Genomic DNA, 21,518 nt, shown 5'->3' on the forward strand with positions numbered 1-21,518 from the left:
ACCATTGCCTCAAGACCCTTTATATTGTAAGGTAGAGACCCTATATAACAGCGGTCCCCAACCTTTTTTGCGCCACGGACTGGTTTATGCCTGACAATATTTTCACAGACCAGCCTTTAAGGTGTCGTGGATAAATACAACAAAATAAAACCAGTACCGGTACCAAAAAAAAAAAAATTTATTCATAACACACGTGAAAAGACCCAGGAGAAACCGAGTTAACGATAAAAACGATATAAAATAAATATAAAAACCGATAACACCCCCAAAAACCATAAATTTCACATCCGAGCCTCACCTCTCGCAGCCTGGTACTAAACAACTCACAGACCGGTACCAGTCCATGGCCCGAGGGCTGGGGACCGCTGCTATTTAATACAGAGGAAACCCCAACAGTTAGACAAACCTCTTTGAGCAAGCACCTGGCAACAGTGGTAAGGAAAAAATCCCTTTCAACAGGAGGAAACCTCTGGCAGAGCTTATGAGAGACACAACAAAAGAACACACAGTGGACAGCAGTGCAAAGCCTTCTCTTGACATTAAAAAGCTACTGGATGTATTAAAGAGGGTCATTTCTGTGGTTGATAGTTTGGGACAGGAGTATTTTTGCAGCCTTGTGGCATAAAGAGTTTCCCTTTCAAGAAAAGAGTATTTAAATGAATCAGTTGTACTGAATTTACTGCATATTGCATAAAATCTGTGAACAAAAATCATGTCTTATGCCTGTTGTAGTTGTGATAGTTACTACTAGGAGTGTTGGTTTTTAGTAGAGGGAGATGTTTTCTGAATAAGTGCGCAGTGTGCACTTGGTGTGCTTTGTAGCTCAAAAGTTTGTATCGCCAAAACTTGCTCTGTCCTAAAGCTCTTCACTTAGTCATCATGCTGAGGTTTTAGGGGGAAACCCCAATTATTGCTCCTCAATATACCGAGACTTTCATGAAACAGAGCAGAAGTTAACTGTTTTTGTTATCAGCAGTAACTGCTTTAAAACGGAGGCTGTTGTTCATCTGTAGTTAGTGTAGACAGTCAGGCTGCTGTTTACCTCTGCTGGTGTCAGTGTCTGCTTACTGTGGAGGACGCTTTGTGAAAGTTTTACAGCCCCGTTCTCTTTGATGACAGAAGGGGCCCGTTGAGTTGTTGAAGATATCCTGAATTTTTCTGTTGATAAGCACAGCTGTTTCTTTCTAATTCTCCCACTGCGTGCGAACTGTGAGCTTCTTTTTGATCTAGCTTCATCGTTAAATCTTTGTGGGGGGGAAACAGCTTAGTGGAATGGAATTTATTAATACTCAACCATTGTCTTTCTTCCCTAATGTCTATAAAAGGAATTTAGACCAAAGTAATTCTGAATTGAACTGTATGACAAACTTGCCATTACTGATGAGTGAAGTCGCACTCATTCAGGGTGTCCCATGCTGTCATTTAGTCATTCAGAAGTAAATCCAGTGCATTCTTAAGCTTTGCTCTAAAATAGTATCTCGCCTGTCCCAGTTTACGGTCAACTCTGCCTGCCTGCTGAGACAGTCTTCACAGCAGTCGTTACAAGCATCAGAACTTCCAAGAACTTTGTAACCATCCAGACAGTGTTCAGATATTTATTTATGTATTTATTTTTTTGCTATCTGAAACAAACAATGTACAGATAAACAAACAAACAATAAAAATACTCCAAATAAAAATAGTGTGAAGTTCTTCATTCCAGCCCATGTTCGTGTCTCTCCTTTTTTTGTAATTTCTGGCTGTGGGGGCTTTTCAGGTACAGAGGTAGACTTTTAGCCCTTGACAGCAGCCTTCTGTCCGTTCGGGCCTGAAACCGAAGCAAAGCAGGCGAGTTTTTAATTATTACCTGGTTAGTTCTACTGACAGTTAAGCTCAAGCAGTTTTGAAATGAACCAAGCCTAGAACTTCCTAGAACTCTGTTTAACACATTTAATGATCTACTTCTAACTTGTCTCTCCTTTTTGTCATTGGCAGAAATAAGGCTTTTCGAACCCTGCAGGAAGCCCTTAAGTGTAATTACGAACACTGGCAGATCTGGGAGAACTTCATTGTTGTTAGCACTGACATTGGAGATTTTGCTGAAGCCATCAAGGCATACCACCGTCTTATGGACCTGAGGGAGAACTACAAGGACATCCAGGTACGTGACTGCACTTAGTCTCTTCTTTTGTTCCACGTAGAATGGGGAAAACATTTATTCTAGGCTGCGTGTCTAATGAGACACAGCTTGGCAAACAATAAACTATACCTGGCTGGATAAAGCTTCTCAGGGGCAATCTATGTCTCCTGAAATCTGTTAGGTTTAGCTCACCATGGTCAAAAATAACAAATAAAAGTGTCTGACTTGAACACATTAGACAGAGCTGTGAAGCAGGAATTGGTCCCTTTGCTCTCTGTACTTCTTTCACCTTGCAGTGCTCCTAATAAGTTGCACTAATTAACTGACTTTCTGTAAATGAAGCTTTGTCTGTGTTAAAAGGAAGAACTTTTGAGACAAAAGATATACATTTCTCTAAACTCTGGAATACTTGGCTCAAGTTCAGCGTTTTGGCTTCTTCTACTCTGTGCAAAGTCTCAGAGCTTTGTGAGAGGGGAAACGTGATTTGTTGACCAATCACAACGCACCGAGCAGGTGAAACTGTTAATCTTTATCACTGTGGTCACTCATGCCGAGTCATTTAGAAACTCTGAAGGAAAAGCCTCTTGTAGTCACAGCTCATTAATTCCACAGCAGCTGATGCATTCTAAATAAGAAATTAACCATCAGCTTTGAATAAACAAGGCGAGACAGCCAGTGGTAGTATTTCCATTATTAATGGTCTGCTTCAGCCCTGCAGTCATTTTACTCACGTAGTTTTGAGCAATTAACTTTAAAGAAGACGTCTTCCAGCCTAATGGGAATGGATAAAAATCACAGCTCTGACTCAGAGATCCTGTGGGCCTCGGAATTAAATATACAAACAGAGTCACATTTATCCCACAATACATGATCTTCTTTTTTTCTCTCTTTTGTTGTGTCCCTCTTTGTCTTCTCTGTTTCAAACAACCAAAATGGTCATTTATGCAGGTTGTGTCCTGGTCAGCCTCATCAATAAGGTTGGCAGATGTAAAAACACACAGGTTGAAAAGGTCAGCAGCAGCTTCAGAGCAGCTCACTCAGTCTTTAGTTCTCTGTTTGCCTCCTCCTCATTTTTAAATATCTTCTCAGAACACAGTTTTCTTGAACAGTTTATTAATGGCCGACAATCTCCTACAGACAACCTAACACCAAAGCCCTTTCACGGAAAATTGGTAATTGTATTTTTTTTAAATATCAAGCAACAGATTGCAAGTAGTCATAGCAACCACTTTTTTGTGTGTTAGAATTCCGTCCCGAACAGCTGCAGTCTGACTCAGACTCCAGGCTTCTAGAACGATGGTCCAAAGCTCTTCCTTGAATCTTAGCTGCCTTTTGTTCTGTTCGCTGTCAAGATAACCCCACACTGCTCCAATAATGTTGAGATTCAGGCTCTGCAAAGGCCAGCCGTGACCGGCCGACTGCCCACGTGTTTGTTCAACTTTGTTTTAAATCCAGGTCAATCTGTTTGACCTGCATTACAGATGGTACTGGTGGATCAGAATCTCACTGTACTTTTCTATGTTTATAATTCAGTGAACATAGAACTTGTTCAATTTCGACAAGCTCGCCATTACCACTGCCTGAAGTGTTGCACCAAACCTTGACAGAAGCTCCACTGTGTTTCAAAGATGGCCCCTGACACTCACTCTTATAATGCTCTCCTGACCTCATCTGTACATATTTACAGTGATTTGAAAATTTCCAATTTGGATTCATTATTCCATATGACCTGTGCTTTTGATATTCAGTCCAGTTCCTGTGTAATTTGGCATACACCTGCCTGTCCTGATTGTTTCCCTTCCTTAAGAGTAGCTTCTGACAGCCATCCTTCTTCATTTGTGGCATTTTAAACTTCTGGCTTTTTTCCTGCTTTAATCCTCTACTCGATCTTTTTTCTTGTTAAATTATTCCAATTAATTCTATGTGCTTTTTATGTAATAAACACATTTGAATAATAAAAACAAATAAGGCTTTAAAGGGTAAAGTTCAGAAACCAATGGATGATGTGGCAGTCTTCTGTATTTTGTATAATGTAGATGTCAAACTCATGCAGATCATCATCAAGGGAACGCGATTAAAACCAGTCCAAAGTCAGGTGCCGCTGACTTTGGACTGGGTCATTTCAACAGCCCAAGCAATGTTGAATGCCGATTTGCAACAGCCAGGCCAGTGTGTGCTGGCGTGTATGAGATGATTAAATATTTTTATATGACTACTTTAATAAAATGTTGTACTGTCCCCTGGGTTCATCACCGAAAAGTCTGTCAAAGCTTGAAAGTCTGTGCTTTAAATAGATGTTCTATTTTTACCCGTCTGTTTTTACTTCGATTCACTTTAAAATGCTGCTTTGCATAACCGGTGGTGACAGACTATGTTAATTTCATTAGATCACAGTAACAAATTTAGAAGCAACGTTTTTGCCTTATTTCATTTTATGTGCTTTTTGTGTTAGTTTTTCATCGCTCAGAAGGTGGGAGGGGCCACCAAGGATTCCTGTCCTATGGAATGTGGAAAGGGCTACTGACAGAGGAGCTGGTGGTCACATGGCTCAGCTTTTGTGCCTCATGGGATTAAATGGGGGATATAGACGCACATGCATTCATTTCCTTACAGTTACTGTGCACAGGGAGGAGATTTTCTTCTTTTCCATTTTTGGGTAGAAATGAACTTCCTAGAAACTCTTTGCTTGTTATCCATGTTTTTCTTGTTTTCTCTCAACACAGAACCACCTAATTTAACACCCTGACACTTCAACAGGAATCTTAATCGATTCATTCAGTTTTATCCTTTAAATATCACTTTTCACCCGAGTGATAAATACCAAAACTAATACTTACAGATGTAATTGCACTGCCACATTCACAAGAATTCACTGGAAAATCCCATCAAACGGACTGAACTACAGATTACCCTCTTAAAATCACACTTTGTGTGTTGGAGTTTGAACAGATGTAGAGGATGTGTCCGTCAGCACACCTCTGAGGTGTTTTGCAGGATGTCTAACATGATGTTACAGTCTCTGCTCCATAGCCTTGCAGTTGATTTATCTTAATTGTGACTGCAGTGCAACCTGGCAGATGGTTCACTAACTGGTGGGGGTTGGGGAACTGGTAGATGGCAGAAATAAATGGTAAATGGCCTGTATTTGTATAGCGCTTTACTTAGTCCCTAAGGACCCCAAAGCGCTTCACACATTCAGTCATCTACCCATTCACACACACGTGATGGCAAGCTACATTGTAGCCACAGTTGCCCTGGGGCGCACTGACAGAGGCGAGGCTGCTGGACACTGGCACCACCGGGCCCTCTGACCCCCACCAGTAGGCAACGGGTGAAGTGTCTTGCCCAAGGACACAACGACTGAGACTGTCGGAGCCGGGGCTCGAACCGGCAACCTTCTGATTACAAGATGAACTTTTCTCTTTAACTGTTTCCACGACTTACTTCTGCACCTTGTCCCACTGTGGAGTTTTCTGTTTTCATATGGGGTGGCTGTTGCTCAGGAGGTAGACCAGGTCGTCTACTGATCGGAAGGTTGGTGGTTTGATCCCTGGTTCCCCTGGGATGAATTATAATGTACACGGTTGGTTTGTGTGTTTCCTGAGGACACACAGTGTCTGTAAAGACAAAGGCTGTGTAGATTAAAGTAATGTTACTGTCAATATGAGAAATGGTCTGTCAAATTCTATTAACAGGTCGGGGTTCGAATCCAGAACATGGTCCAGTTATTGTGACCTAGCTTCTATTATAGCCACAAGTCATTACATTTTGATAGTGAGCCATATTTATTAGAACTCAAAGTCAATCATAACGAAAGCAAATGGTAGATAAGACTCAGGGGAATGAGGCAAAAATGACAAATGAATGACCAGAAAGACAAAATATCTTCAGACTGATGCTGACACTGCACTCACTCCTCTGTTGCCCACTGTGGTGGAAAACTTGGAAAATCTCCATATGTCCATGGATGAGAATAATGCCAGTCAGGGTTTCTGCTGCTGGGTTTCAGAACATTTTTAAGAATATGATCTGACACCTGATGCTTACGAAGCTTAAGAGTGCCAATCACAGGGAAACGGATAAAGGAAATGCTATGCATATGTTACGGTAAGGTTAGCATAAAGTTATGCATTAGACTCTGCCAGGCTCATGACAGGACAACACATTGAGTCACACTGTACAAAGAAATAAAAATTCAAAATGAATACAATTTGTCAGCTTAAAAAAATCAGGGGCTGAGTTGTGGTGCAACACAAACTACAGTGCAGAGATGGCGCTTCAGTAAGTTCAGAGAGATATATCAGACAGTATTTGATTTTAACTTTAGTTTTATTCATACAGCAACAAACCAGAGCAACCGTTGCCTCAAGGCCCTTTATACTGTTAGGTAAAGACCTCACAGGGCTAAGTTGTGGGGATAGGTTAATTGATTAGTCTAAATTGCCCATAGGTGTGAATGTGAGCGCGAATGGTTGTCTGTCTCTGTGTGTTAGCCCTGTGACAGACTGGCGACCTATCCAGGGTGGACCCCGCCTTTTGCCCTATGACAGCTGGGATAGGCCCCAGCGTTCCCCGCGACCCTGAAAAAGATCAGTGGAAGCGAATGGATGGATGGTAAAGACCCTGTATAATACAGAGAAAACCCCAACAATTAGACAAAATGCCTATAAGCAAGCACTTGATGCTGGAAAGGAAAAACTCTCTTTTAACAGCAAGAAATCTACAGCAGAATGTGCTTCATGGGGTTAAATGGGGGATATAGTTGCACATGCATCCATTTCCTTACAGTTACTGTTCACAGGGAGGAGATTTTCTTTTCCATTTTTGGATAGAACTTGAAATGAACTTCCTAGAAACTTTTTGCCTGTTATTCTTGTTTTCTCTCAACACAGAAATTAGTACTTTTCCACCTAATTTCACACCCTGACACTTCAACACGAATCTTAATCCCTTTTAAAAGCAAGAAATCTGCGACAGAACCAGGCTTAATCAATTTCAAGTCAGTTTTTATCTAGAAAGCTCCAAACATTCACCTCAAGGCTCTTAGTATTGTAAGGTAAAGGCCCTACATGCAAAGTGGTACTGGTACATTAACGGTGATTAACGGGTGCAGCAACACAAATCAGTAAATCATATCTTCCATGATAGCCACCACCAAGTTTATTGCAAAGTAACTGATGGAGGATTCAGGGTCACCTCATCCAACCCTAACTATTTATCAAAAAGGAGCATTTTAAGCCTACCGTAATCTTAAAAGTAGAGAAAGTGTCTGTCTCCTGAATCCAAACTGCTTCCATAGAAAAGGGGTCCCATTCTCCTTTTATATACTCATAAGTAAGCCTGCAGTCTCAGAGCAAAGTGCTCTAATGGGTTGATACGGTATTATAAAGGTGTTTAAGATAAGATGGGACCTGACCATGACAGCTATTGAAACCTTTAATCTCCTCATGTTTGTATATGTCCAGCTGATGGCTTTTTGTCCTTACCACCTAAAAGTTTGCTTGTTGTAAAGTCAACATGTGATGCCTAATGTTGGTACTAATTTTGACTTTGGCTCCTGGCTAGCCATAAGATTTACAACCAGTCATACCAAAAAGGCGGCTTAAACCTAGATGTTGCAACAGACTTAGAATGACTTAAAAAGTTATGATTGGCTTAGTTTATGATCAGACCAAAACTCTATTGGTGCAATTGGCCTCTGATTACTCATCTGTGTTCCAATAGTAAGCTTAAGTATTACATGCAGAAGTTTTCTTCCTTGTGTTATTGGTTTTTCATTTATTTATTTTTTGACTGTATTATTTATTTATTGTACTAATAACTGTACTAACTGTGGCAAACTGGCATAATTACCATTAAGACGTGAGCAGACTAGTAACTCTATTTATTTAAAGACTTCTGTAATACCATCACAAATTCAAGTTTAAAAATAAAAACTGAAAACCTCATTTCCCATAAGCCCATTATTTTCCATCCAGCCTCTCAGTCATTGGAGTTTTAATGGTCTTGAGCAACGTTGCTGGTTGGATTAACAGTGATTAAGGTTGTAGCAACACATTGAAATCAGTAAATCAGATCTTACATGATGATGTTTAAACTTGTTTTTTTCCCCATCAGATTCTGCAGATCTTGGTGAAAGCAGTTGTTGAGAACTTGACAGACAGCCAAGGTGAGCAGGCAGGAGCCCTCCAGTCCAAACTGAAGGAGCTCCTAGGTCGGGTCAGTTCTCGCCACAGCAGTGACGCTGAGATATGGCGACAGTATGCCCTGCTGTATGGTGACGGCCACAGCTCCAACCCAGAAAACGACGACAAGGTCAGTAACATGCACTCGCATGTCTTTGTTTGTTTGTTTGTTTTTGTTGTTTTTTTATTCTAACAAGTCTTGGATCCGCCAGTTTCCACTTTACAACTATACAAAGGATCAGACCAGCTCTTCATTCAAAGCATGTGATTCCAAAGGGTTTGTTTCCTAACAGGTAATGCAGAAATCCGCAGGAAACAACTTCACATACAAGTTCATTTTCATCTGGCACTTGTTTATATAAAAAGCCAAAGTAAAGGCACCTAAACATTAATAAAAACTAAATGCACTTAAATCAGTGGTGTGCGGTGACTTTTACCGAAAGATAATCCTTAACACAAACATTTGTCATCATCTTAGATAAATTAGATCAAATTAAAACATACCATTTGTTTTTCTTTCTATTAATGTACGGTCTTTAGCTTACATTATAAAACACCTTGAGACAACTGTTGTTGTGATTTGGTGCTATATAAATACATTGTATTGAATTAAATTTGTGCCTTTCAGCACTCTGCTTAGACATCTTCAGCTTTCTGCACTCCTTCCTGACTAAAGAATTGTAAATTCTTATTCTTTAAATCATATGTCAGTCGTTTAATCTTTTAAGGACCACAGATCTCTGGGGGGGAAAAGTTGTTGCTGAGCTCAGAAACAGGCTAAATCTTGATTTTGAAATGTACATTAATCAAAAAAATCAGCTAAATTAAAAGGCTTGAGCATTGTGTGGCGTGGATAAATGTAGGAGGGTTAAACTTCGACCAACTAAATAATTTGACATAACTAATCTGAAAGTGCTTATGCTAGTTGTTTTTCCACACAAAGTGTAGAATGTAGCTGATCTCAGAGCAGTGAAAGCAGAGCCAACAGCAGCTTGTACATGCTGGCTCCATATCAATTTACCGTGAAAGACCAAAGATTTATCCACAATATGTATGTGCAAATCATTAGAAAAAAGCTACTGGTCTCTCAGTTTGTCCGGTTCCAGTCATTAACAAAGTGAGATGAACACACCCATAAATGGAGACTGCCACAGTATGTATCAGTATGAAACAAGCACAACTTTCAGCAACAATAGCCTGTTGTCCTTTACATTCATGCCACAAGATCAGAGTAATATAAAGGATAAATGCAGACTGGTGTGGAGCTTTTTTAAATTTTTATTTATACTTAAATTTATTTTGTTTTACAAAATGAAATAATACAAGGTTTCTTGTACTAACAGAATGCCACTGACTCATGTAATATACCGCATAAAACACATTTGAACATTAAAATAACATTTACAAACCTCATAAGCATATGGTGGAAAAATGTTACCATGATGACCTCACAAGTCAAATCTGTAGTGTAATTCCTGTTGTTTAACTTTGCTGCTTGAATCGTGTATTTAGTTGAGCCACACAAAGTGGCAATAGATGGCTTTGAAAACACCTGTTTGTAGGTTTGGATGCCTAATGATCCAGTGGATATTTGGCTAACAGAAGGTCTCTTATAAATCCTCTATTCCTTGAGCACTCCTCAGTGAATCACCATCAATTAATCACTCTTGTTTTACTTTTGGTTTCCAACAGTCTCCTTGTTTGGAAATTTAAAACAAGTCAAGGGTAAAAGTGGGGGGTGCATTTGACTACCAGAATGGTACTGCAGCTTCTGTGTTTTGTTTTGTTTTTCTAGGCACTGCAGTTCCTGTCCAAAGCCCATCGCTGTGAGGTTCAGGGAGGCGGTTGGGAGAAAGAACCTGCTCTCTTCAAGGAGTTAATCGAACAAGCTGTCCACATGGGAGAAGGTTAGTTCACCACCCAGCTCTGTATGCCCTCATAGCCATTTCTCAGAGGAACAGAGAAGATAAAAGGATGGTGATGAGATGGAAAAGCGATATCTCTGATTACAGTTTAGATGATAATCTCCTCAAACCTTTGATGTTTTCATTACAGTAAGACAGATTCATAGAGTTAAACACTGGAGAGGCAATCAGAAGTGACTTTGAAAAAATAATAATAATGCTGCGAGGTATTAAATGTGTTTGCATTCTCCATCAGTTTATCCTTCCTCCCTCAATTAATGTTAGCCATGTTCCTGGGTGTGATGTTTGGGTTCTCTTCAAACCAATGTTCAAACCAAAATTCTCCCATATCACCCCTGTGTTAAAATCCTTGCACTGGCTTCCGGTTGAGTATAGATATCAGTTTAAAATCCTCACTTTTACATTCATGTCCCTACAAGGTGAGGCCCCCACTTATATCACTGAGCTTCTCCAACCCTACTCTCCAAACCAGATCCTTAGATCCACTGATAGTGGTCTTCTAACCATTCCATGGACCCATTTGAAAACGAAGGGGGATCCCGCTTTTCAAACCTTGGCTCGAATATTATGGAACAGTTTATCTACCCCGCTACGCACCATCAACTCTGTAGCTACTTTGAAAAAACAGCTCAAAACACATCTGTTTAGACAGGCATTTAGGTAATATTCATGTGTAGTATACTGTTTTAGTGGATATGCTATTATACCCTCTTTATAGTGTTTTATTTTTCGTTTGATATGCTTTTATTCCCATGTGAAGCACTTTGAAATAACTTCCTGTTTTAAAAAGTGCTGTATAAATAAATTTTACTTACTTACTTACAATGTTTTATTATCTGAGAGAGGAACCCTTACATCCTCTAAGATAAAAACAACAAATGAATTAGTCCAAATATCAAAAAGGTAAATTATATATCCAGTGCATCTGGAAAGTATCCACAACACTTGTTCCACATTTTGTCACGTTACACCCTTATTTCAAAATGGAAATACATTCAGTTTTAATTCACGTACACAATATTGCGGGATTGGTGACTTTTTACTTAGAGTGCTTTTAGTTTTTGGGGTGCTGTGCAGCTTTTCAACTCAGTGACCTCCTGATATAGGGAGAGCCTGATCAGACCCAGCTGCCCTGCTAGGCTACCTGGCACTGCCCCACCCGGCCACAACGAGTGAACTCTTTGGCCTAAATGCAAAGTGTCCTCTCTCAAGGAAACTGGGCTCATCATCTGGCCAATACCATCGCTGGTACACATCCACGTGCTGTGGGGATGTGAGAGCAAGGGAAAAATGAATGCAGTCATGTACAGAGAGCCTTGATGATAACCTGCTCCAGAGTGCTCACTAGGCCGGACTTGGCCGAAGGTTTATATGCCAAGAGCACACAGCCAAGATAACAGTGGAGTGGCTTCAGGACCACTCTGAACATTCCTTGAGTGGCCCAGCCAGGGCCCCGACCCGAGTGATCATATCTGGAGCGATCTGAAAATGGCTGTGCAATGACGCTCTGCATCTAACCTGATGCAGCTCGAGAGGTTCTGCAAAGAAGAATGGAAGAACCTGTTCAAAAATAGTTAGACTTGAGGCTTTAACATGCAACATTTGGAGTTAGGCTGTATAGCTTCTGCTTAAACACAAAAACATCTGGTTGATAAAACTCTTGATCACCTCCCTTACATGTCAAAACAACAAACAAGTAAAGTGCTGTGAATACTTTTGTGATGTATTGGGTAAGCGTTCAGGGTCACCTGATCTATTCCTGCCAATAAGCTTTAAAAAAATGTAAGCGGCCAGTTTGTCTCCCAAATACAAACTGGGCGCTGGTTCCACAGAAAAACTTGAAGCCTCTACTTCCCATTCTACTGTTAACCCTAAAACACAAATGTCAGGTGATTTTCACCCACGTAAAACTGATAGTGTTACAAAACTCCACATTAATGTAGTTTTTTGCTCTCACAAGTAAACTGAGAGTAAAGTGTTGTATTGAGGTGATATGGTAGTATGAGTTCTAGGTAAGATGGGGCCTGTTACTTCATTTAGTATTGGCAGTTGGGCATGGAGGACCAGATCTTTGTCATGAGCTTCTCTTTTAGGTGGAGAAGCATTCAGTGCGTTCGATGCATTACCTGTTCTTTGGGATTGGTACCTAATCTCACAGTTGGACATGCTGGTATCTCCCCCCTGACCTGATTTAAAATGTTTGAAATTACATTGGGATTTTTTTTGTCAATGCAACACTAGAAGCTGTAACTAGAAGTCAATGATGTAAAAATTTAAATTTCAAGGAAAAACCCCTGAAATATTAGGCTAGCATAAATTCTTATAGTGTCCACTGATGGAAAAGGGGTGGAACAATTACTGTTAAATGAAAGCGTCCAAACTGAACCACTGAACAACAGCAGCTTTAATCAGGGAGGTGAGCAAGAGTTTTATCAACCAGATGTTTTTGTGTTTAAGCAGAAGCTATACAGCCTAAATCCAAGTACACATTGTTTAATAGTGTTTGAGTACAGAAAATGGCTTCTGGGACACTTAAAAATTACAAAACATTTTGGGAAAGCTACAAACATCAGCCACACTTGAATCTAGGATTCCATCCATCTATCTTCTTCCTCTATCCGTGGCCAGATCGCAGGGGCAGCAGCCTAAGCAGAGCGGTTCTGCTCTTAGCCCCTAATTCCTCACCCTATCTCTAAGGGAAAGGCCAGACACCCTTCGGACAAAGCCCATTTCCACCGCTTGTATCCACGATCAAGTTCTTTCAGTCACGGCTCGTGGGCATATGTGAGGGTAGGGATGTAGATCGACTAGTAAATTGAGATCTTCGCTTTTACACTCAGCACTCTCTTCCCCACAATGGACCAGTACAACATCCGCATCACTGCAGCCGCAGCACCAATTCGTCTGTTCATCTCCCGCTCTCTTCTCACGTCACTCGTCAACAAGACCCCAAGATATTTAAATTGCTTCACTTGGGGCAGGAACTCGTCTCTGACCCGGGGTGGGGAATCCACCGTTTTCCATAGCCTCAGATTTGGAGGTGCTGATTCTCATTCCCACTGCTAGGATTCCCCAAAGTACTAAAAGGTTAGGAGTTGATTACATAATAATAATAATAATAATAATAATACATTTTATTTGAAAGCGCCTTTCAAAGCACTCAAGGTCACTGTACACAGTGGAGTAAAAAGCAACATAAAAGCAAAGAGTTTACACAATCATAAAACATAAACAAATTTAAAATAGCCGAATGGAGAGGTTATGTGGGATAAGCTAATTTGAACAAGTGGGTTTTGAGTTGGGACTTAAAGAGAGAGAAGGTAGAGATATTTCTTAAATCAGGAGGTAGGGAATTCCAGAGTTGAGGAGCAGAGCAGCTGAAAGCCCTGCTCCCCATGGTGACAAGACGGGGGGAGGGGACGGAGAGTGAAAGGGAAGAAGAAGATCTGAGACAACGAGATGGGGCGGTGATGTTAACCAGATCAGAAAGATATGGAGGAGAGAGATGATGAATAGCTTTAAATGCGTACAAGAGTATTTTGAAATTGATAAGATACTTGACCGGGAGCCAATGAAGCTGCTGCAGAACAGGAGTGATGTGGTGGATAGAAGGGGTCCTGGTGATGATACGGGCAGCAGAATTCTGGATGCGTTGAAGCTTGTGGATGGATTTTTGAGTAAGACCAAAAAGAAGTGAATTACAATAATCAATCCGGGAAGTAACAAGGCTATGGACAAGAATGGCAGTGGCATGTGAGGTGAGAAAAGGACGGAGACGATTAATGTTGCGCAATTGAAAATATGCAGACCGAGTGACATTATTAATGTGTGAATTGAAAGATAGAGTACTGTCGAGGATGACACCCAAACTTTTCACAGAGGAAGAAACGGAGACCGGCGAGTTATTGATAGTAATAGAGAAACTGTTGGTTCTGGATAATGTTGATTTAGTGCCTACTAAGAGGAGCTCGGATTTATTACTATTGAGTTTAAGAAAATTAGAAGAGAACCATGAATTTAGTTCAGCTAAGCAGAGGGTGAGGGAGGATGGGGGAAGAGCAGAATCAGGTTTAGTGGACAGATAAAGCTGGGTGTCATCGGCATAACAGTGAAAATGGATATTGTATTTACGGAAAATATGTCCAAGCGGTAGAAGGTAGATAATGAAAAGAAGGGGCCCCAGGACAGATCCCTGGGGCACGCCAGTGGTCAGAGGAAAGGGCTGAGAAGTAAAGGATTTGAGTTGAATGAACTGAGTGCGATCAGACAGGTAAGATTTAAACCAGGCTAGTGGAGTATGGGAGAGACCGATGGAGGCTAGCCTACTGAGAAGAATGGAGTGAGAAATAGTGTCAAAGGCAGCGCTCAGATCGAGGAGGATAAGAATGGAAAGTAAACCGGAGTCAGCTGCCATAAGAAGATCATTGGTTATTTTTATAAGTGCTGTTTCAGTGCTATGGGAGGGGCGAAAACCAGACTGGAACTGTTCATACAGATTATTATTAGTTAAATGTGAGTGGAGTTGTGTGGCAACTATTTTCTCAAGAATTTTTGAAAGGAATGGAAGATTGGAAATAGGCCGAAAATTCTCAAAATTATTGGGATCTAGACCAGTTTTTTTTAATATTGGGGTGATGGCGGCAATTTTGAGGGAAGCAGGAACAGTTCCAGTGGTAAGTGAAGAGCAGATGATAGAAGATATGAGGGGAAGCAGAGAAGGTAGACATGCCTTAACCAAAACTGTAGGAATGGGGTCTAGCTGACAAGTAGAAGGTTTTGACTTACAGATGAAATCTGAAATATCAGTAACCGAGGGGAGCTGGAAAGCAGAAAAACAGTGTGATGGGAGAGGAATTACACAGGAAGAGCTAAATGGAACATCGGAAACCAGGTCTTGGTGTATTTTGTGAATTTTCTCGATGAAAAATAACATTAAAGAATCACAGAAGGAAGACGAGTAAAGGTGAGCAGGTAAAAAATCTGGTGACCTGATAGAAGAGTTGAACAGTGAAAACAATATCTTGGTTGAGTCATCTTTTGAACAGATAATGGTGGAGTAGTAAGCAGATTTTGTTTGATTAATACACTCCTTATAATATATAATATGATTATTAAACATTTCCTTGTGGATATTCAGACCAGTTTTCTTATAAAGGCGTTCAAGTCGTCGTCCTTTTGCTTTCAGGAGCCTGAGTTCAGCTGTGAACCAGGGTGCTGACTGAGAGAAAGATACAGATTTGGTTTTGAGTGGGGCAACAGAGTTTAGAATACTATTGAGACTAGAGTTATAATAGGAAACTAAGTCCTCTTGGGTGAGCAGGTTATGAAAATGCAAATGACTAGAGAAAGCAAAAGAAAGAGTATCAGGATTGATTTTCTTAATATTCCGAAAAGAAATGGTACGAAGGTTCTTGGTTATAGAAAAGGTCATTTTGACATTGAAAGAAAGAAGCAAGTGGTCAGAAATTAGCAGTTCATCAGCTTTGCAGTTAAAAGGAGTAAGTCCAGAGCAACAAACTAGGTCCAAAGTATGGCCCTTGTTGAGCGGCGAAAAGTCATTGGGCTGTTGCCACGTCTCGGTCAAACAGAAAAAGTCGAACTTACGATCTGTGAGTAGATCCCGAATTAGATGACCCTTGCTCGTAAGCGAGCGGATGTTAAGGAGGCCGAAGTTGACATCGGTGTTGTCAGACTGGTCAGAGGTGTTAGCCGACCTGGGCAGGCTGGCTAAAACACTGTGGTCAGCAGCCCTGTCGGAGTTCCGTGGAGGACGACGAGAAGTGGACCAGAGGGACTGTATTGGCTTAGAGTCGTCATGGTGAAAATTCCGACGAGAGCCTCGGTGAATGTACTTTCGGCGAGGGAGGAAGGCGATGTCTGTATGTAGATGAAGCGCAGCCGGCGGTGGAGAAGCCAGGTGAAAGCGGAGACGGAGAAGCTTGTCAGCTGAATATTGGTGAAATCCAGCACTAGGTCGGTAGACCAATGACATAAAAATCCAGACCCACACGAGCAAAACGCAGAACCTGCCAGACCACATCACGCACAGTCAGGTGGGCCAAACAGTCAGGTGTACGGATCCGAGGGAGACAACGGCCAAAACAAACAGGCAGATGAACTAGACCCAAAAAAACTCAGGCACTTGCAAAATTCGCTGGATCGCCAGTAGTATCAGTAGAAGACAAGGTTTAAAATCTGTTAAGATGTATCAAAGAATATATAAATAAAAGATAAAAAGATACCGGTAAGTAGCGGCAGCAAGTCGCGCCAGCGTTCACTCAACCGGAAGGAGACTCTATGAAATAGAGTCACACTCTATGAAATATTCAAATAGAGGTAAACATTCGCCAAAAAGTGAGCTTGACACTGTCATACAGTAGAAATGCCCAATCAATCTGAAATGGAGAATAACTCAAGTGTTACCATCTGTAGGATTAGATTTTGCTTTTGTTTAAAGACAGAAGAATAAAGGGAGAGTGCTTAGAGAAAAGATAGCAAAATAGTACTTCCTAGTGAGTTTAGAAAATGTGTTGCTGTTACTTGACTACAGGTCTTGGTTGAACTCCTTCTAATCCCTTTAATCTCCCCCTAATCCCCTCCATGTTGGGGGCATACTTGTGGGTTGCGAAATGGTCCAAACACACTCCAGTGATACAGCTCACACAAGCAATGAAATGCAACACTTTTGAGGGTTTTGGAAGACACCTTTAGGATTCCTATATTTGATATTTGCGCTTGTGCACAGTTGTCCCAAAGAATTAACTACTATGGTAATAAATCTGATTTCTGACTTTCTAAATGCTGCTTCTGTGCTTAGATGCAGAAGCTTTTCCCTGCATTCTCTAAGTCTCTCTTTCTCTGCATCACAGTGGCACTCAGTTGCAGTGTGAAGAAGAGTAATCCAACAGAAGCTCTTCAGATACTATCCTCTACACGCCTCAGTCTCAGGAGTCTGGCCACCAAAGCCAAGGTAACATTAAGAGACCCCCACTTAGCACGAAGCAGATATCTGCCTCACTTTATAGACAGTTTTCCGGATCAGGAACTAGGAGGAGGATTGAGGTTAGCATGTCCTACTGTGTGTGTTCTTACTGTAGCAATTGCTCCTATAGGACCTCTTTCAGTGATGTTTTCGGGTTGTTCCTACTGCTTGTCAAGTACTTCTGACCTGCCCTGAAAAATTAAACACTAAACCTTTTTGCACCTATTTTGCATTTCCCTTTGTTTACGGACATTTAATGTATATTGTATACCAATATTAGATGCTGATATTAAAAGATAAGTAAATTTTCATACCATCCATATAAGTAAAAGCTCAGGTTTAGGAGTGCTATGATCACTGATTCATTTTCTTTCTGTTCTCGGCTCTCCATGATGTTAGTAAGAATGGGCATCCTTATATGGTCATTCTAGGTGTACAGCTTTGACTATGAGCAAGAAAGCCACACCTTCCTGCCTCACTTCACCATGGGCAGCCAATCAGAAGAAAAGTTGGCTTGAAGAAATGCAGACCTTAAAGGGGGCAAGACTAAATGACTTTCATCAGACACAGGGTGAAGTCAATGGTTGCATCAAGGCCCAGTAATAAGATAAATAATGATTATTTTAAACTGCAAAATAACAATAAGGTGTCTGGAACCTCTTTAGCTCGTGGTCTTCACTCAGTAAGTGACGATGGCAGCACATGCTCATGCAGATGTTGTCAGCATGCAGCCTGACACAAAATCTTTACCAGGTTGTGACACCATTCAAATCATCTGTTCTGCCTGAACAAACTCATCCAGCAGGCGATCAAGACAAATGTCAGACATGAAGATTTATAGACATAGGCGTTTGGGTTGTTAAGTCGTTCTTCTCAGTGGTATAAGTTAACATTAATGACTTTATAATTGACTCTTCCATTGTATATCGTCTTCCAGCAAATCCACACAGACGTGGCCACAGGGAGGATCCATGCTGAGCTGCTGGACGGCGTTACTGCTCTGGAGCAAGTCATCACCGAGCTGCAAGATCTGAGTGGGAAGCTGCGTAACCAGTCACAGTGACCATCCATCTCTAATATGCCCCTTTTGTGGCAAAAGAGATAGCCTTTGGTTCTCAGGGGTCCTCAGTAAGACTCAGTAATAAAGACCCAAACCAGCTCTACACCTGCATTTATCATCACAGTGTATTACTGAACCTGTTAAATAAAGAAAGCCAAAGGACTGAATTAGTAATCCTATTTTTATACCTTTATGTCCACTTTGAAATGTAAACACTCACTGGATGGCATCTTAAAATACAATGTTAAAAATTTGAATGCTTGCTTTGAATTTTTTTTGTTGTAAATGAAGTGATAAAATCACCTTTATCTGTGATAAACAAAGTGATCAGTTGACAGATTTTGAAGCTGCATCCATACAGAATAGTTGAGCAGCAGCAGAAGGCTCTCGGGACAGGATGCAGCTTTAGGTCATCTGTATCTGTAAATATTTAGATCCCTCTCTCATCCACTGAAGAGACACATGTAAATGTAGTAAAAAATAGACCTAGATTGTAAAAATGTGATTGGTACAGTAGGTTACTGTACCCATTGTGGTAATTTCTGCAGAACAGAACATGTAAGAAAAATCGAGCCTCTATTCCAACTTCTTTGTCGGACATATTTCAAGATGCATACTCTAAAAATCTTAAATCTAGGCTCTTTCTTCTTTTTTTATACCTGCTCAGTTTAATTTCATTTTATTTATACCCCCTATCAGCAAGCACTGGGAAACACGACAGTGGGAAAGAAAAACTCCCTTTTAACAGGAAGAAACCTCCAGCAGAACCAGCCTCAGGGAGGGATGGCTGTCCACCACGACCAGTTTGGGTGAGGGGAGGAAGACAGGACAACGACATGCTGTGGAAGAGAGCCAGAGATTAATAACAAGTAATGATTCAGTGCAGAGCGGTCTACTAACACACAGTGAGTGAGAAAGGTGACTGATTCCCCAGCAGGCTACACCTAATGCAGCATAAATAAGGAAGGATTCAGGGTCTCCTGATCCAGCCCTACCTCATCTGAAGTAAACCCGCAGTCTGAGAGGGAAGTGCACTAATGGGGTGATATGATACTATAAGGTCATTAAGATAAGATGGGGGCTGGTTATTCAAGACCTTGTATGTGAGGAGCAGGATTTTGAATAAATGAAGGGAAGCCAATATAGCTCTAGTTGTGCTAATAGAATTTTATAGTCAACTAGGAAATAGCACTAATCTTAACCAGCCTGGAATAAACAAACGAATGTATTGGTGTTTGTCTTGTCTTTCCCTTTCAGCCAATAATACATGTATGTATCCAAATAGTTGCTAAGACTAGATTTGTATGAGATAGTGGTGTGCTATTTTATAAACTGCCACTAGCTTAACAACTTGCATACATAAACTTTACATGCTAATTGGTAAATGGAAAATAGACTGGTTATATAGCGCTTTTCTACTCGAGCACTCAAAGCGCTTTATACAATAGTAACTAACAGACTAGTAAAGTCCTATAAATGTACACATCAAAGCTGAAGTCAAATTATTTTCTATACATTTACATTAAAAAATGATCCAAAAGGCACAACAGTAGCACAACAGTACAGTGACTCATATTAAGAAAGGCGAGGCTGCTATTAAGGTGCTTATGTCAGCAACAAAGTGATAGATACATAAATGGCAGCAATTAAAAAACATCCAAGCAGAATGTTTTGTTAAATCAGAGTTGTTTTGATATTGTAGCTGTAGTGTAAGTTCTTTCTAGAATAACTCAAAATGATTGACTTTTTTCGTCCTTCATGAATATTTAAATGAAATTGATTCCTAACACCAAGTCTTATCTCTTAAAGAATTGGTTTCATAAAGAAAAATTGTATACTAGGGAAGCAGACTTACCTTTCCCTTTAATCTCCTAACTACCTAAGTTTAGTACTCAGCTCTCGAACACCACCTCCACCCATTGTGTTCTAAGTTATAAAAAGGCTATTAAAAACCATGAGCCACGCTCTGATGCTCTGCAAGATCATTTCCCAACTCATCCGACATGGTGAGCACACACACACGCATCCCATTTCCCTGCAGTTCATACAGGGAGGACACCACAATTTGTTTCCTCAACTAGAAGGAAAATGACCTTGACATTGCTCAGGTTTTTATCTCCCTTCTTTTTTCACTGTATTGGAGCTTGTGTTTTATTTTTCTCTGACCATTTGTCACAAGAGCCAGAACCTCTGTTTTGAAAGTATTACCACAGCGATAAGGACTGAAAGGCCCCTATAAATGGATGATCTTGCATGAGGGAGTGGAGCGCTGTGACAATGTAAAATGTTGATGATTGCACTTTGACAGTTGCCTTCATGGTAAATTCTCTGAGCTAATACTCATGTTTGAATCCACATTTCCAGCCTCACTCCAGTTATGAAATAAAAATGGCAAGAAGAAATGACCTATTTTAGGCTCTGGATCATCATTCATCACCACATTATATCACACCCACAGGATCTCTCAGCACTGGTGACTAATCTTCCTAACATGATTGTAAATTTACCAAATGCTATTATTAGATAAAGTCCACAAGAGTGATTTGCTGCTGTTCTATCATCACCCAGAGGACAGCTTTGATAAAAGAAAACACAAGTTTGATTGTTTCGTGCCAGACTTACACTCCCAGAATTCCTGGTATTTCTCAGCAGGGGCTGCAAAGCTGATGTCACCATTCACAAAACTCCCATTACCTCACACTTTAGTTCATGCAGCAGGGATATTATTTCAGTTTTCACAGATTCCCATGTTGAGTTGACACTTCCACAGGCCTCATCACAGACAACGACGAGACAGCCTATAGAGAGGAGGTGATGGCACTGTACGAGTGGTGTCTGGAAAATAACCTGACTCTCAACATCAGCAAAACCAGAGAAATGATAGTGGACTACCGGAAACGACCAGTCAGGGAACAAGAGTCCATCCACATCAACGGTGTCAAGGTCGAAAGGGTCAGCAGCTTCAAATTCCTTGGAGTCAACATCACCGAGGACTTCTCCTGGACCCTTCACACAGACACTGCTATCAGGAAAGCTCGCCAGCGGCTTTACTTCCTGAGGAGGCTGAGGAAGTTTGGCATGAACGCCAACATCACCTCAATTTCTACAGGTGTGCAATCGAGAGCTTGCTGACGAGCTGCATTACAGTTTGGTACGGAAGCTGCTCTGCCAGCAGCCGTAAATCACTACAGAGGGTGGTGAAGGCAGCAGAGCACATCACTGGCATGAGGCTTCCTGCCATTCAGAA

General features: G+C 40.9%; 1 protein-coding gene across 1 annotated transcript in view; it reads left to right on the forward strand.

The window, feature by feature from the left end:
- The window catches only part of ttc27 (tetratricopeptide repeat domain 27), an 88,862-nt gene extending 67,947 nt beyond the window's left edge, over positions 1 to 20,915 (forward strand). Inside the window, exons 16-20 of the mRNA XM_063491891.1 lie at positions 1,975 to 2,140; positions 8,237 to 8,434; positions 10,100 to 10,211; positions 17,099 to 17,199; positions 18,149 to 20,915. Coding sequence (XP_063347961.1) covers positions 1,975 to 2,140; positions 8,237 to 8,434; positions 10,100 to 10,211; positions 17,099 to 17,199; positions 18,149 to 18,274 — 703 coding nt within the window. The 3' untranslated portion in view covers positions 18,275 to 20,915. The remainder of the gene's footprint in view (positions 1 to 1,974; positions 2,141 to 8,236; positions 8,435 to 10,099; positions 10,212 to 17,098; positions 17,200 to 18,148) is intronic.
- Positions 20,916 to 21,518: the final 603 nt, after the last annotated feature.

This window comes from Pelmatolapia mariae, linkage group LG13 (assembly GCF_036321145.2).
Source record: "Pelmatolapia mariae isolate MD_Pm_ZW linkage group LG13, Pm_UMD_F_2, whole genome shotgun sequence".
Classification (NCBI taxonomy): domain Eukaryota; kingdom Metazoa; phylum Chordata; class Actinopteri; order Cichliformes; family Cichlidae; genus Pelmatolapia; species Pelmatolapia mariae.